Source organism: Lacerta agilis, chromosome 3 (genome assembly GCF_009819535.1).
Source record: "Lacerta agilis isolate rLacAgi1 chromosome 3, rLacAgi1.pri, whole genome shotgun sequence".
NCBI classification, from domain to species: domain Eukaryota; kingdom Metazoa; phylum Chordata; class Lepidosauria; order Squamata; family Lacertidae; genus Lacerta; species Lacerta agilis.
The window spans coordinates 27,392,113-27,409,443 of NC_046314.1; the positions used below are offsets into that span (position 1 = coordinate 27,392,113).

A 17,331-nucleotide genomic window follows, 5' to 3' on the forward strand; every position below is an offset into this window, starting at 1 on the left:
CTGTCCGACTGTGGTCCTGGATTCCCTCTGCAACTGCCATTTGAATTTGGGGTGCATTATGGCTTAATAAAAACGAGCAACCAAATTATACCATACTATTAAGGATGCCCAAACTACGGGGTCAACATGTCTGAAAAATGTGGTTGCTTTCACTTCTTTTTTGTTTGTTTACCTAGCAGGTTGAAAGCACACTGGCCTGGAGCAGAGGATGTTGTTGTTTTAACCACCAACTGCAAGCAATTCATTTGTGTGGCTCTCTTGACTGGTCATTGAAAACAAGCCCCAGAATTTAGCAAAACAGGCCCATTTAACATCACAAAGGGAATGATTAAAACCCACTGCGTTATTATGAGCCTTTCATGTACCCTGCGTGAAGTAACTTGGAGAGAACAACAAATAGAGGGAGTGCTGTTTCCCCGTGAATGCATGAAAACTTCTGCAGCTGAATTTTTGCTCGGTGTATCTTGGACCAGCTATTGGCGCCCAAGTTCTGTTGTGACATTCATTCATTCATTTTATTAATTTCATAAAACTTACACATAGCTTGATTGTGCAAAAACAAAGAACCAAATCAAATCAAACCAAACACCTCATCAAAGCAAGATCCCTATCAAAGACTGGTAAAATTGCCCACTTGATTGAGGTATTGCAAGAGACAGCAAAATGTGAATTCAGTTTGATATAGAAAAAATTAACCATTAGTGTAGCTGATCTCTGCAAGGGTGGCAGCAACCCAAAGGCGGAAACCCCACTGTGCTCACATGGTGGAAGGTTGTTCTGAAAACTTGCCCACTGCCAAATTCTCACTGTAGCCAAGAACAGAATGCCTCGTAACTTCTACTCTTGCACTGAACTGAATCTGTTCCTCCTCCTAGTTGGCTTGAGTTGGACGTAGTTTCTTCCTCAGAGAGACAGGACTGCTGCAGGTAAAAAGGAGGAAGCAGCAACATTTTGGCTTCCCATGATGAAAATTCCTCTTTGAAAGAAAAAAAAAGTCTGTCCTTAATGTACTAAAAAAAGGGGAAAGAAATCATCCCAGTAGCACCTTAGGTAAAGGTAAAGGGACCCCTGGCTGCTAGGTCGTCATGGACGGTTCTGGGGTTGCGGGGCTCACATCGCTTTACTGGCCGAGGCAACCGGCGTACAGCTTCCGGGTCATGTGGCCAGCATGACTAAGCCACTTCTGGCAAACCAGAGCAGCGCACGGAAACGCCGTTTACCCTCCCGCTGGAGCGGTACCTATTTATCTACTTGCACTTTTGACATGCTTTCGAACTGCTAGGTGGGCAGGAGCAGGGGCCGAACAATGGGAGCTCACCCCATTGCGGGGATTCGAGCCGCCGAACTTCTGATCAGCAAGCTCTAGGCTCAGTGGTTTAACCCACAGCACCACCCGTGTCCCTGCACACGAAAGCTCAAACCAATAACAAACTTAGTTGGTCTCTAAGGTGCTACTGGGAGGATTTTTTTGTTTGTTTGTTTCGACTATGGCAGACCAACACGGCTACCTACCTGTAACTTAATGTACTACCAACTTTTCTTCTCCAGATACATTCTATGGCCCTTAAACACAGTATATACAAATGCTTCTTTGCTTGAATGTTCAAGAATATGTACCCCCGACCCAATAATAAACATGCAAAAAAGGAAACAGCACTGTACATCCCTAGGCACCCATCAAGAGCACTTAATTCCCACCTTGCAGTACTGCTCCTGCTTTTACAGCATTTCACCAGAAGAGGGTAGACTATGGAAAGCACTTGATGGCAGCCTGGAATCCCTATTGTGCTTATGAACAGCAAGGGAGATAACAAGCACAACTTTATCCTTTGCACACTTCAAGCCCTTGTGCGAGGGAGCTGCTGAAAAACTCCAGAATACCTTTGTACCAAAAGACACACAACAGATTTCCCTCTGTGAGCCTCTCTGAAGCCAAGACATCACAAAAGCGGCTGGTGGGACTTGTCTCTTTTTCCCTCTCTTTCTCTCTCAGACCTGTTTCGTTCACTTTTTTTGTTATTTAGGCATAAGGGACTTATTGTAGGAACCAGAATCTCCGATGGCAAATCAATGCCATTTCAGGAAATAAAGAAAAGCTGAAAACAGCAATGGGTGAGTTTCCTTAAGTGTTCCTCTGTCTCCCTGTCTGTCTCTCTCTCCCCCCCCCCCTCGTTCAAATCTATTGGAGCAATTGCTGCTAGTGAAACAACCGCGCTCTCTCACTCGCAAGCAGACAGATGACTTGCCTCCTCACTGCAGCTTGTTGCAGACTTCACAAGGTTTCGCAGCCTGCAGGTTTTCCTTTTGCAGTCTATTTTTTCCCCTAGTCCTGTTCAAAGTCGTTGCCACTTAAGGTTTTGCTAATGAACAGCTGACTTGATTTATCACAAAGCTTCTCCCGTAATAACTTGTGGAAGGAAAAGGCTGTTGGAAACAAGGCAATAACGTTAAAATGGCAGATGACATTAGTTTTCAAGAGCTGGAAAGTGATGGGTCAGAAAACAGTGAAGAAACAGAGATTGTCGTCAATGTCGGCGGGGTGAGGCAGGTGCTGTACGGAGACCATCTCAATCAGTACCCAAAAACGAGACTAGCAGAGCTTGTGAACTGTTTATCAGGGGGATATGACACCATTTTCTCACTCTGCGATGACTATGATCCTGGGAAAAGAGAATTTTACTTCGACAGAGATCCGGATGCTTTTAAATGCATAATTGATCTGTATTATTTCGGGGAGGTTCACATGAAGAAAGGGATATGTCCCATCTGTTTCAAGAACGAAATGGAGTTTTGGAAAGTGGATCTTAAATTCCTGGATGACTGCTGCAAAACTCATCTCAGCGAAAAAAAGGAAGAGCTAGAAGAGATTGCCCGCAGGGTCCAGCTGATTTTGGACGACTTGGGACTGGACACCTCCGAAAACCGCTGGAAAAAATGCCAAAAGTACATTTGGAAATTCATGGAAAAACCAGAATCTTCATACCCAGCTAGAGTAATAGCAGTTGTGTCTTTTCTACTCATCCTAACCTCATCGGTAGTGATGTGCGTGGGGACCATCCCAGAATTGCAGGTGGAGGACTCTGAAGGAAAATCTGTTGAGCACCCAGTGCTGGATAAGATTGAGACAGCTTGCATAGTCTGGTTTACTCTCGAGTATGTCCTCAGACTCATCTCATCCCCCAACAAATTGCACTTTGCTCTTTCTTTCATGAACACTGTCGACATATTCGCGATACTTCCCTTCTACGTCAGCCTGATATTGACCCACTTAGGTGCCAAACTGATGGAGCTAACAAACGTGCAGCAAGCCATCCAAGCGCTTCGGATCATGAGGATCGCAAGGATTTTCAAGCTGGCACGGCACTCCTCAGGTCTACAGACTTTGACCTACGCTCTTAAAAGAAGCTTTAAGGAGTTGGGGCTGCTCCTGATGTATTTGGCTGTTGGGATATTTGTGTTTTCTGCCCTCGGTTATACGGTAGAGCAAAGCCACCCCGAGACGATGTTTAAGAGCATCCCCCAGTCCTTTTGGTGGGCCATCATAACCATGACCACGGTGGGTTACGGGGACATCTACCCAAAGACCACGTTGGGCAAGCTCAACGCTGCCATCAGTTTCCTTTGCGGGGTCATAGCCATTGCACTACCGATCCACCCTATCATTAATAACTTTGTCAGATATTATAACAAGCAGAGAGTTTTGGAGACAGCTGCCAAGCACGAACTGGAATTGATGGAGCTAAACGCAGGCGATAGCAAGAAAGGTGGAAGCCCCAGTTGTGCACCTGCATCTCTTCTGGAGAAAGGAAAGGAAGATCCCCGGTGGAGCAGCCATCTCAAATTCTCCAACAGTGACACCTTCATTCACCTCCTGTCAGATAACCACCACCGAACCAGACTTCAGAGCTGTAAGTAGGCTGTGAATTTGTCTCCATTCGGCAGAAGCCTGGAATACAAGTGACAATCTCGTCCTGAAATAATAAAAGGGACTCTTTTGAGGTCAGCCTTTCTTTTTCATGTGCATATATTTATACATAGGCAGACATATATATGTATATATGTGTGTGTGTGTGTGTGTGTGTGTACACACACACACACACACACACACACACACACACACACACACCTCTCAGCAATTCCATCTCAGCTTAGTAAACCATTGTTTATAAAACACAAGAACACAATGAATGTATGGCCAGATATAAAGACTGCATCCCAACTAAGATCCCTTTGTAAACATTTCAGAGGGGTCAAAAAGAAATACCTGTCAGTAAATATAACATGACTTGGATGTAAATTCTTACAGAGTCACAAAAAATGTATGTATAATAATAAAGGGGGGTTGGGAAGAGAACACTGAAAGAGCAAGTTCTGTCAAAACGTTTCTCTAGAAGTGCTGCTTGAAAGAAAAATTAAAGCAAACTGTCACTTTAAAAGCACGTGTCCTGCCTACTAAAATGCTACTTGAGTTGTATGATGCTCTGGGAGATAAAGCAAATGTAAAGAAGCCTCTGAACCTTAATGTTTGGAGAAGTCTACCTTTGTTTTTAATGGAGGAAAAATGTTTCTTGCTCTAGCCAGATTTTTGAAAGAGAAAAGGATGCAGAGCCAATGTGTTAATGATAGAAATGTATCAGCAAATAAAAAAAAGTATTGATTAAAATGCAATGGGCATGCTTTTCTTTTAAGTAACTTCCTTCAGTTCTTCACAGAGAAGTTGCATACTATATATATCCCAAAGCTGAGCACTTACCAAAACCTGTGGGCCTTCTAAATCTTTCGAAATAAATATTAAGTAATTGCAGTGTATATTCTACTCACAGTGTAATGATCAACTATTAGTACAGCAACACAGCACATGATTTCTTTCTTCCTTTCTTTTTTTGAATATTTTATTTGTTGAATATAACACAGGATTTCTATCACAGCATAAAGCAAGCAACGATTAGAGGGATGAATGCCAAAATCATGATGCAATATTTAAACCAATTGTTCTATTTTGGCTGTTTTTAATTACATTTTTTATCCCACACTTTTGCCAAGATTTTAAGGTGGCATAGATGAGTCTTCCCCTCTTTGGAATGGCAAACCCAAGGTCTGCTGTGCCCCAACCCTTGAGCTGCATGGTTGAGTGGGGATTTCAGCCCTAGTACAGCAATCTAATCACTGCTCCACATAGTGGGACAAATAATTATGACCAACTTTATTACAGTATATAAAGGTGGTGGGGAGATGCTAAATAAAACTGTCAAATGCTCACTGCTACAGTCTCTAGGCCCAACAGTTCTTATTAAACATGACATTCAACATGGCAATGACTCATTTTATTAATGGTAATTATTTCTTTAGTTAGACACAGCCTGGAGCAAGAAGGGATGTGTAAATTATGCCACTTTGGAAAGAGATTAGGAAGGCAGATAGCTCAGAGGCACACTGCTTCTCTAGAAACAGATAGTAGTAGCTCCAGAGTCTTTGAAAGCCATCCTTTTCCCCACCCTGCAGGGGATCTGGGTCCAGGACAGGACAGAAAGATGGAGCAAAGTCTGGATAGCTCAGCTGGTTAGAGCGTGGTGCTGATAACACCAAGGCTGCAGGTTTGATCCCTGTATGGGACAGCTGCCTGTTCCTGCATTGCAGGGGGTTGGACTAGATGAATCCTCAGGGTCCCTTCCAACTCTACAATTCTACGAAAAGTCTCAAAACTTTGTATGCAAAACTTTGTATGCAAAACCGATAATGGAAACATAGAGTTGCAAAGTTGGAAGGGACAACAAGGGTCATCTAGCCCAACCCCCTGCAATGCAGGAATCTTTTTGCCCAATGTGAAGCTCAAACCCACAACTCTCAGATTAAGAGTCGCAGGCTCTCCCAATGGAGGATTGGTTTCCTTGAGAAAAGAATACTGGTTTGTGCTCTTTTTTCAGATTGATTATTTATTGGCTCTTCAGATCTTAAAGGAATACAATGTTTTGTTTTGTTTTTGCTTTGCTCTTCATTTGTTATAATCACATTTGTTTCACTGTGCATTTCTTTTCAGTACATTCGTTTTCACTACCCACTTTTAAAAGGTGTTTTTATCTTAACTTCTACTTCGCTTTTTTTGCCATAGCCTGGTTTGGTGACAGCAGTGGAACTGAATCTGGCAATTGTCTTGTGGTATCCACCATTTTCTCTTCTTGGAATACAACAGATGCGGCATTATTCCAGAACATTCCGAGAGAAATATGTTTGCCCTGTCATATCTAAACTCGGTGAAAGCATAATTCTAAACAATTTTCTGAGAGAAAATGTCGGCCCCCACAAAAAAAGAGCAATACCCACTGATGGTTTTCATTTCCCTCCAAGAATGACCTCCATGTTGCATTGTTCTGGGGCATGCTGTGGGTGATGGCAGGCACCATTTTTGTGTGTGTGCGCTGGCCACAATTTCCCCCTCAGAATGTTCTGGAACAGTGGAACTTTACAGGTTAGCAGGAATGGTGGCTGCCAGGAGGGAAAAAACCCATAGGTAAGCCAAATACGTGATGGATAGAACCTAGATGTAGCAGTTGTGATGTGATGCAAATACAGGGTGAGGATGTAAAAAAAACTATGCTCACATTCATAGCCTACATTTAAAGCACTCATACTGTTATGGCTTTCCCCTGTTAATCCTTGGATCTGTAGTTTGTTAAGGTTCTCCTGAAAATCCTCAGCAGCTTTTACAAACTACAGCTCCCAGGCTTCTTTGATGTAACAGTGCTTCAAACAAATGGTGTGGATGTGAGCACAGTATTTTAATCCACTTCCCCTTCCTCTTCTGCATACTGTTTGAAACACCGTTTTGTCTTAAAGTGCAGACCTGGGAATCGAAGGGTCCTATGATCACATCTCCTCTGCGCCCTTAAAACCTCCCTCCCACTAGATCCCTACAACTGAAAGAGGCAAGTAGTTCAAATTCATGACAGTGCAGGCAAGTTCCCCCAGTTATCCTTGCATTCCATCTCTACTCCCGCTGCTACAAATTTAGACCACAAGCAAAAGGCAGGTGCAGTGACAGAAGGGCAATTATGGAGCAAATAGCTCGAACTGACATCTGCAAGCAGAAGTCATTTCACTTTGCTGCAGGGGAAGGCAAAAAGTAACCCCACTGAGGGTTACTTGGCCAATCTGACCTGAGGCAAAAACTCCTTGCCAACTCCAGACACAGGGGATCAGTAAGACTTTGAGCAGGAGCCAATCCCAGCCAAGGGAAAGGCTGTAAATGCATCTTTATGCCATGTAACAACTAATGCCTAATGAGTTCATTACCACACTTAAAACCATGGAGAGACCTGGTCTGAACAAAGACACTGGATTCTTATCTCATTATACATGACAAATCTATCTTTAGCCATCTCACCCCTTGCTTTTTCCTGTAAGACCAATTGCAGTCGTTAACAGTCGTCAACAGGTTTTCCACCCCTATCAGCCAATCACCTATTCCCACCACCCTTCTGAGTAATACCCCTCCCCACTCTCTCACTATATATAAGGGTCTGGTGACTTCTGTTTCAGTGTATCTGAAGAAGTGTGCAGGGGCGTTCTTAGCCCCTTGGCTGCCGGGGGAGGGAAGCCAAGAAGCACCCCTGGGGGCAGGGCATCGCGGTGCGTGCATGCGTCATGATGTCATGACGCACGCGACGCCCCGCCACGGGGGTGCTGGGCGGCGGATTCAGGAGACTCCCGAAGCCTCCGCCCGGCGGCGGCACCCCTTCGTGCCGCGGCTGCTCGTGCCTGCGTGAGCAGCCGCTGCACGAAGGGGTGCTGGGTGGCGGATTCGGGAGTCTTTGCGGGTGTCCCTCCTCGCTGGTCTGCCCCTTGCCTCCATGCCGAGCTGCGCCGCTGGAAGGGGGGGGGGGCTATTTTTGGCGCTGCTGGGGCAGAGCCGCAGGGGTGGTCAGCGAGGGGGGGTGACACCCCTCCTCGCTGGCCGCCCCTGCGGCTCCACCCCAGCAGTGCTGAAAATAGCCTAAAAAGAATTTTTTTTAATAAAAAAAAATTAAAACAAGTAAAAAAAAAGCCCAGTGGGTGGGGCCGCCCCCGATGTGTCACCCCCAGGAGGGGCGCTGCCTGGGGCCCCCCACCCCCCGCCCCCCTGCGACGCCCCTGGAAGTGTGCAAGCACACGAAAGCTCATACCAAGAACAAACTTAGTTGGTCTCTAAGGTGCTACTGGAAGGAATTTTTATATTTTTATATTTTGTTTTTGCTATTTTAAATTCACATAAAAAACATCATCATCATCATCTCAGCTTTAGGTAGTATGCGCTGGCCAAACCTCACACAAATGCAATGAAGGTCGGGAGTCCACCTGCACAATGGGAGACAGCCAGCAATGGCAGATGGTGACACACCGCAGCTGAAGAGCCTGCTAGGAAGTTTAAATATGAACTACGCAAGTCCAACCATGTCTACTCAGAAGTAAATCCTACTGAAGTCAATGGGATTTACTCTCAGGTAAGTGGAGCTAGGATTTCAGCCAGAGTCTGTCTGTACCCTATGGGAGACAACTTATGAAAACGCACATGCGCATGCATGCACACACATACACCAAGCTCTGTTTATACTGTATAGCCAAGTTGCACATGGAAGCAAGGAGATAGGATCAAGCTCACTGTCCCCATGGCCAAACCTCTGCATGTGCATAAGGTCTTCTTTGCACAGGCTACACAGGTACATGTTCAACATGTGTAGGTTCTGCAGAGATGAGCTGAACACACAGACATTGGAGACTGGCGATAGCAGACATGTCCGATTCCTATCCTTCACCCTGGCTTCCCCTCTTCCTTGCACTCATTTGAACAGGGCTCAAAACACTGCAAACACTTTGGGTGGGACCGAATGAACCCATTGCCTTCAACGGTGCTGTGCAAGAGCAGCAGACTTCTGAAGAATTCAGCTTCAAGTGCAGGGAACCTATTACGGAATTACGGAAGTACCCTACTTAAGGAAGGAGACTCGCAATCTTTCTTGGAATGCTGCTGTTCCATCAAGCTGTATTGATTACTATAGTCATTCTCACTGTGAGCAAAGTGTGCTCTAGCCACTTGGGTGATCTGTAGTCTTTCATTCAAGCACATATCAACAACAACAACAACAGTGCCTTACATTGTATTTTAAGCAACCAGCAAGATATTCTTATGGGAATGAGATTAAAAACTGAGATGGGTTCAGAATTTGTGGGAGAGAAAAGTGGTACTAAATCATGGAGGAACAATCAGCCTGCAAAACGAAGAAAAATGAAAACTTGCAGCACAATCCTTTGCATTTTTACTCATCCCTCATCTTCAAGGATGCTTACACCCAGGAAAGCATGCATCAAACGACAGCCCAATCCTATAAACATGTCTGATGGTCACATCCTATCAATGTCCATGGAACTTACTCCAAGGTAAGCATGTATTGGATCGTCAACGCTGTCTTAGGGACCAATTCAGGCTACATGGATGTGACGGACACACTCAGTTAACACAGCTAGTCCCTTTCATCCTGCTGCCCTGGGAGCTTCAGACCACCCAGGTTGACCCCCCCCCCCCGCCTTTGCCGCCATCTCCATGGCTGATGGCGAGAGTGGTAGGGCTACTACAAACTTGCACTCTGCAGAATAAACCATTATCATTTTATTCTTGTGTAGTTTTACTGCTTACTTCCGTTGTTATGTTTTGTTTTAGACTTTGCAATATTCATCTAAAAAGCTGGGACTTAATTTTATAAAACGAAGCAAAATAAGACTACCCTCCCAGTGTTGGCATTGGAGTCTCCCCCTCCCCCGTGGAGAAAGGCACTCGCATTTGCTTTTATTTTCATGGCATCCAATTAGCAAGTGTGGCAATCTTAAGTTTATACATTCAGCATGCAATCAGGAAAAGGTTTTCAGTCCTTGGCAGCAGTGCGGGACCAGTTCTGCCATACATGGTGCACTTTTCAATGCACTTTATAAAACCCCTTAAAGCTTCTCCAGCGACGTGCTCTACTATCTGATAACATCTTAGAAACAGCTCGATCCCTTATATACGGAAAAAAAGGAAAGTAACAGTTTGGACAAAATGAATGTTGACTTTAAACCACTTTTCAGAAGTTCAGTGCAATGAGCATACATGAGCCATTATGTTTTCTTACTGAGAATAAGGGGCTAGGTGATAAGGGCATACCATTATTTAATTTTGACACATTGTGAGGGAATCCAGTATTGATCCACAAGGTTTCAGCCCATAAGCTTCTATGTCATTTCACAGAATCATCATAGAGTTGGAAGAGACCCAGAGGATCATCTAGTCCAACCCCCTGCAACACAGGAATAAACAGCTGACCCTTACAGGGATTGAACCTGCAACCTTGGTGTTATCAGCACCACACTCTAGCCAACTAAGCTATCCAGCTGTAGCATTCAGTGCTCTCTAGTTCATATTGCTCTGATTCATCCTTGCATGCAAAGCATATTAGCTGGAGCTCATTCCATGTTCTTGTGTCTTACCTCTGCATGGCAGGATCCTAATCCCTGGCAAAATCTCTGGGCATTGTCTAGGTAACCCTCCCTTCAAGGGGGATGCATGACCATGTAAGGAGAGCCTAACAACCATGCTTGCTTTTGCTGTATTTGAGAAGGAGCTCTGTGCAGAATCACTCCATTCCAGGTTGGAGGTTCAGATTGGTCCAGTATCTACCCACCCAAACCAATATGGAGTTGTTCTACATACATATGCAGTCACATGCACAGAGATGCTTCTCCTGCATGCTGGAGATGCATAGATAGCAGAGGGCCTAGTTGGCAGGCAGACTGGCAGCAGCCCACTCCCCACTACAAAGCATGGGGAATGTGCAACATCCTAGCCCTTCACCCACAAAATCTAGATACTGGTCACACAGACCTAGTTGAACGGTTTGTTATCACATCACATAGGCCCAACGGTCTGTTGCCACCGTCTTAAGCATATCCAGCGCCATGGTGCGAAGATCCCTCCGGCGCCCCCCTGGCAACTCCAAAACAAGGGAGGTGGAGGTGGAAAATGTCCTCTGTCTCCCCCACCGACCCATCCCCGGTGTGGTGGCGGCGATCAAGCAGGAAAACGTGCTGGCGGATATGCTCTCCAGCATTGTGGTGCCTGAGAAGGCAGCCAGGGAAGGCTGCGTGCCGCCTTTCGCCAGGAAGCAGGAGGAGGACAACAACAACCCCATCTTTAGCAGAGGCAGAGTCTTGGGAAGGAAGCTGCACACCCGTCAGCCATATAGTTGGTGGGGCGCAGCTGGCGGGCGTGCAGGGAAAGGAGAAGCTGCCGGCAAAGCTGCGCAGCTCCCCCACTTGCTGGGGCACCCCTGAGAGGCCGGCGCCCTGGCGCAACAAACCACTAAGACCAATGGGGGAAAACGGCTCTGGTCGCATGACTACCAGATCATGGTGGAAATGCAAACGTGGGGAAACCATGTGGGTCGTTCGTGTCAAGCAGAAACTTCCCATAGCAGCGCCTGCAGGTGGTGCTGCAGCTCAGTAGCAGAACATGTACCTTAGAATACATGAAGTCCCAAATTTTAATCTCTGGCTTCTCCAATTTAAAACAGTCTTGGGTAACAGAGTTTGGGGGGGGGGGTATCTGCTTGAGGCCCTGGAGAACTGCTGCCAGTTGCAATACATAGTGCTACACGAGATGTACCGAAGGTTTGGGTCAGTATACTGCAGCTACACATGAGAGTACACGTAAGGGCTGTGTAGCTATCTATGGTCTCATCGTGGCACTGCTGCGTTCCACAGGGAAGCTACCACAAAGGGTATTGGAACGGCTACTCTCTCCAGTCAAATACCACAAGCACATTTGCGCAGGCACAAAGCACCAACACCCCTTGCCAACAGAGCTTTTTGTTTCTACTGTTTTCCGTTAAGTATAATAAATCAGAATGAAACACAGTTCCTAGCCGACTCTTTTGAGGGGCAAATGTAAACTAACTGGCAAATGGCCTTTCAGATTCGAGCGTTGTGCCAATTAGCCATTTGTACAGGGAATAGAAATGCTTTCCTAGGGTGGGGAACACACACACACACACACACACACACCTGCAGCTGTGGAGATGGAGTGTTTACCCTCAAGAGCAAATTAATCCCTCTCAGCATGCCATTTACCGGTATTCCTGCTTCCTTCTATACCCCTTCAGCAAAAGAAATACAGATCAAGACAGTCCTGCAAATTATGTTCAGCTAATGACCAAAAAAGGCAGCGTGCGCTAAGGACAGTGGCAGGCATCCAGGAAGAAAGCAGTCCGCTTCCAGGTCTTTAAATCTCCTCCAAGCACTGCAAAAGCAGTAAGCCTTCCCCCCCTCTCTCCTCGCCCCCCCAAGTTGACTGAGGTGAGAGTGAGAAGAAGCATGGACTAGGCTGTGGACACATATTCTGAAGCTCCTGGAATATGTGTCCCCCAAACTCCCTCTCTCATCACAGCTTGCCCCATTCCCAAGATCCCACTGCTGCTGCCACCTGCAGAGCAGGGGAGCACGAAGAGCACGAAGTATTTTGCCCTGTGCCACCACCACACCATACATTCCCTGCCCCCCAAATCCTGGAAACTGTAGGTTACCCCCCAACACAAAGCTACAATTCCCAGCACACTTAAACAAACTTCGACTCCTAGGATTAGTGTGTGTCTGCTTTAAATATATGGTGTGTACATGCCCACTGATAGTATTCAGGAGGGCAGAGAAGGAAGTGTACTATTGACATTTACTGCTTCTCTTTTGGAAATGAGATAAAACCATGTTTTCTCCCTGCTGAGGCCATCTATACTCGTTTTCCAAAGCCTGAAAGCACTAAATAATTATGATGCCTTAAGGCCATAAAGTGTTTAAACAACAACAGCCTATTTAACTTGGCTTTTCAAAAGGAGTTATGGTTTTGATAGCTTGATCTCATGAGGATAACCGAGCAGGTGCTATTTTTTTTTTTAACAATGAGTTTATGATCTTTTTTTATGAGGAGCTGTCCAGCTCTTTCATCTTGGGACCTTTCGTGCTGCCTTCTTTATGAAGGTGGCTTATTTTCGTGTGAAGCCTTTTGAACATCAAGCTCACTTTTCCACTTGGGTTTTATCCCAGAGCCACTAGCTCAGCTATACAGTATGGCGAAGTCCAGAGAGCTCAGGAGGCAACTTGAACTTAAGCCTCAGCTGTTGCAGCATGAACCAATTTCCAGCGAGGGATGCAGGGGCAGAACAGGAGATCTACTGTGTAACAGCAAATGCAATATGAAGGAGAACAAAAGTCAAAGGTGGGATCTCCCACCTGGAGCAGAATTTCCCACACTACATTGGTGACATGTTTGAGGGAAGAACTGTAGGCCTATCTTATTGGTTTGCATGCAGAAGGTCCCATGTTCCACCATTGGAATCCATCTAGGAATGGGAACATCTCCCGCCTGAAACCCTGGAGTGGCACTGCCGATCAGTGTAGACTAATGTTGAACTAGATAGACCAATGGTCTGACTTGGTATAAGGCAACTTTCTATGTTCCTTGCGAAGGCATGTACAACAAAGGCTTCTGCAACAATCTGCCAAGCGCTCAGAAACAAGTCATCAGCCATAATGTTTAGCTGGTGGTGAGAGAAGACGTGTTGTTTTCATCTCTCAGCATAAACAGCACATGATGGGAAATGCTGCTTGAACGCAGCTCCATATCCAAAGGCCCAGAACATCCTAAAGTTTTATTTTTTAAATAAAATATTATTATGTTTGCTTCGCCTTCACTATGATGGATACACCCAGAATTTCACTTATTTTTATCCTGAATGTGGGCAGCTCTGCACGTCAGAGAAGCTGCAGGTGAAACATCTGCCCCTCATTTCAGAAGCACCAGGTGGGTATTTGTGCTCAGGTGGCTTGTCTTTCAATACGCCCATACACAAGAGAGAAAGAGAGAGAGAGAGAGAGAGAGAGAGAGAGAGAGAGAGAGAGAGAGAATGCTTGACACTTACCTTATGGCCCATCTCAGACAACCCTGTTCTGTTTAGGAACACAGCAAGCCTTGCTTGATTTTGTTCCAACACTAGGCACCAAGGCTAATTTACAATGTTTTAATAGCTTTCTTTCACTCCTCCCAGCTGGCAGACCACTCCGCACCTCAATGCTCATGTTTGACATTTGTGTTCCTGAGACCTGCGGCAGAGCTACATAATGCTGTTTTATTCCTATGATCTCTGCAGGTCACAAATCAGGTCTATTAATCATTATTTACTTCTCTCAATGCCCTTTTCTGCTGCCAGAGTTTAGCATCTACTTATTTCAATTTGTGCCTGCTTGTCTTCTGCCTAGTTCTAAGTCATTTCCTTTAAAAGTATGAAGCTGATCCTTACAAAATGATGGACACACACACACACGGGTGCGGGACAGACACAGGCAGATATGTTACACATATCACCTACTTTTGCCTCTGCTCACACCCACAGCTGGCATGTGGTGCCCAAAACAACACCCTCCCACAAAATGCGGCCTTCAGCAGGAAAAAGAGAGAGAGGTCCCCACCTTGGCATAAAATCTTGGCCATAAATGTTGCAGATTTGGGATAGTGGAAACAACATTTAGTAGTGATAGGACATAAAAAGATTATCCACCCACCCGCTTCTTGAGGCTCTAGCATTAGATGTCCCTCTGATATAGAGGACCTCTGGACAATTTTCCTAATTACTTCTCTCTAGCTCAGGCTTCCACAAACTCGGCCCTCCAGATGTTTTGAGACTACAATTCCCATCATCCCTGACCACTGGTCCTGCTAAGCTAGGGATCATGGGAGTTGTAGGCCAAAAACATCTGGAGGGCCGAGTTTGAGGAAGCCTGGTCTAGCCAGTGAAGGGGAAGACAAGGAGTCCCTCCAGACTGGCGCTCCTTTTGCAGGTATATTCCGCAACATTTTAATGGTGCAATAATAGTGCATTCCTGGTGGATTTGTACGGGAACGGCCACACAGTTTTTTTCTGTTGTTCTATTGGGTGTTCCAAGATGCTTCCCCACAGGACTGCTGTGCTGAGAGGCTACAGTGCAACAGAACATGCACAGCCCAACAAGACAACAAGGGAAACCCTCTGATAGCATATGAATCAATATGGTTGACCCAACAACAACACCCCTCACACAAACACAACTCACTGCAGTCCACTGAAGGCAACCAATCATGTCTCCCCACCACCATCATGATCATGAATGAACACTAAGAAGGACACATGGAAGATCCCTATTCTCTAGTACAGCCTTCCCCAAGATGGTGCCCAATGTATGTGGCTGACGGGCACCAGCTTGGGGGAGACCTCCTGCAGTATTTGTTCTGTGGTTGCCGCAAACCGCAAAGATGTCTCCTGTGATAGACATGTTTATCAGCAGAGCCCACAAGCTTTGTTCATATGGGAGATGTACTGACTGTTTTTGTCCCCCCCCCCCCCCTTATGGATTCATAAAAGCTGTATGGATGAGTCAAAACTCAAGGAAAACATTTTTGGTGTTAAATAGCCTTCATCCGAACAAACACTTGGCTCCTCAAATCCATATGGATGGTGCTCTTCAGCACGTAGAGAAAAAGAAATTGAAAGCAAAATAAATTGCAGGCAGCGACACAAATAATTCATAGGGTGGAGATGAACACATACTTCTGAGATAGCACTGACTCCATTCTGTCCTCATGAGAAATGCATGAGAAGAAAAACTCTCAACTAGACTGTCACGCTGATACAGTCACAGCCAGCCAGATGCCATCATAACAACTTTTTGAAACCGCGGCACGTTAATTGATAAACAAGATGTTCCATTTATATCAACTGAACTCAACACGGTTAGCAAAATATTTTTATTTTTTTGTATCGTTGAAAATGAGTCTGCTACTGTGCCTAGTTCAAACCTTTTATTTCTTTTCTCACATGTATATTCTCCCATCACTCAATCACCTATCCTTCCAGGACCGGGACCACAGACACATCTGCAGTGGGTTGCAACTACTTTTAATGAAGCCTAAATTAGAAACCTTAAAATCAAACTCTCCAGAACACAGTTTCGCTAAGTGGTTGATATTGACCTCCTGGGGTCGATGGGACTGTGTGTGGGGTGAATTAAACACCATGGGGTTGAAAGGGGCCTACAGGGGGAAAACAAGTTTACTAGGTATTGTGCAATTTTTTATTTTTTATTTTACAAAATATGAGCCTCAGAAATGCACAGATTCAACACACCCCTTCCCGCCCATTTCCAGCAAGAAACCTCTGTATTTAACAAGGTGCTTGGCAGGGGGTTGGACTGGATGGCCCTTGTGGTCTCTTCCAACTCTATGATTCTATGATTCTATGATTCCACAATATATGAGTATTTTTACACTTCGTTATTCCTAGTAATGTTGACTGATGATCAATAACTAATAATTACAAATTGATATTTCCTGGCTTTAATTTCAGTTACATTCACAAGAATTTGGGTTGGGGTCTGTCAATGGCAACTTTAAAAGCTCACCAGAGGCTCAATGAACTCAGGTTTGCTCCAGGGGTGTCCCAGACAGAGTTCCTTCTCAAGATATCTGATCAAATTGAAGATGCCAAGAACTGAAACTGGGAATGGCCCCACCCTTATGGTCTACTCCAGGGGTGGCCAACTCCCAAGAGACTGTGATCTACTCACAGTTAAAAACTGGCAGTGATCTACCCCCTTGATCTACCCAATGATCTACCAGTGATCTGCCTGTTGGAAATGCCTGGTCTCTACTCTAGCCAGCGGTGCTCCCCAAGGTCTCAGGCCTGGGTCTTAAACGACAACCCCCCTCGCCCAGTGCCTACTGTTCTATGTGGTTGTTTTAATGGTAAACATCATTAGAAGAAGAGCTATGGATTCATTAATTTGTTTGCCATCCTGCATGATTTAGTTGATATTCCTGCATCACAGGGGGTTGGACTAAATGACCCTCAGGGTCCCTTCCAACTCTATAATTCTATGGGTCTACACCTATCTATATAGGCATGTTTTTCTACTATTCTTGTAAAGGGGCTCAGAGTGATATACAGTGATCATGCCCTTTGGTTAGTGGGTGGTGTCGTATTATTTGGGCTGATGATTACCCCATGACAGAAGCTCTCAAGAGTCCTATTCACAAATGTTGTATGGATGCATGGGAGTGTGAGGAGCTTGACTGTGTCCCACCTCCATGAATTCATAACAATGCTACACGCTCTCACCCAGATTTAGCTTCCTTCTGAAGAAGGAATCATTGGAGTATTTCAAAACGTATTTATTTTTGCAAGTAGCTCATATGTGGAAGCAAACGGCTTCCGCGCTTCGGGGTGGGGTGGGGTGGGGGGGAGAGAT

General features: G+C 45.3%; 1 protein-coding gene across 1 annotated transcript; it reads left to right on the forward strand.

Moving 5' to 3' along the window:
* Positions 1-1,802: 1,802 nt before the first annotated feature.
* KCNF1 (potassium voltage-gated channel modifier subfamily F member 1) lies at positions 1,803-4,054 on the forward strand. Its single transcript, XM_033143108.1, has one exon. It carries the CDS (start codon positions 2,453-2,455, stop codon positions 3,914-3,916), a length of 1,464 nt encoding a protein of 487 aa, XP_032998999.1. The 5' UTR covers positions 1,803-2,452; the 3' UTR covers positions 3,917-4,054.
* Positions 4,055-17,331: the final 13,277 nt, after the last annotated feature.

What these genes read in the sequence shown, in the direction of transcription:
- KCNF1 (XM_033143108.1), top strand. Translation starts at nt 2,453, where the DNA reads ATGGCAGATGACATTAGTTTTCAAGAGCTGGAAAGTGATGGGTCAGAA.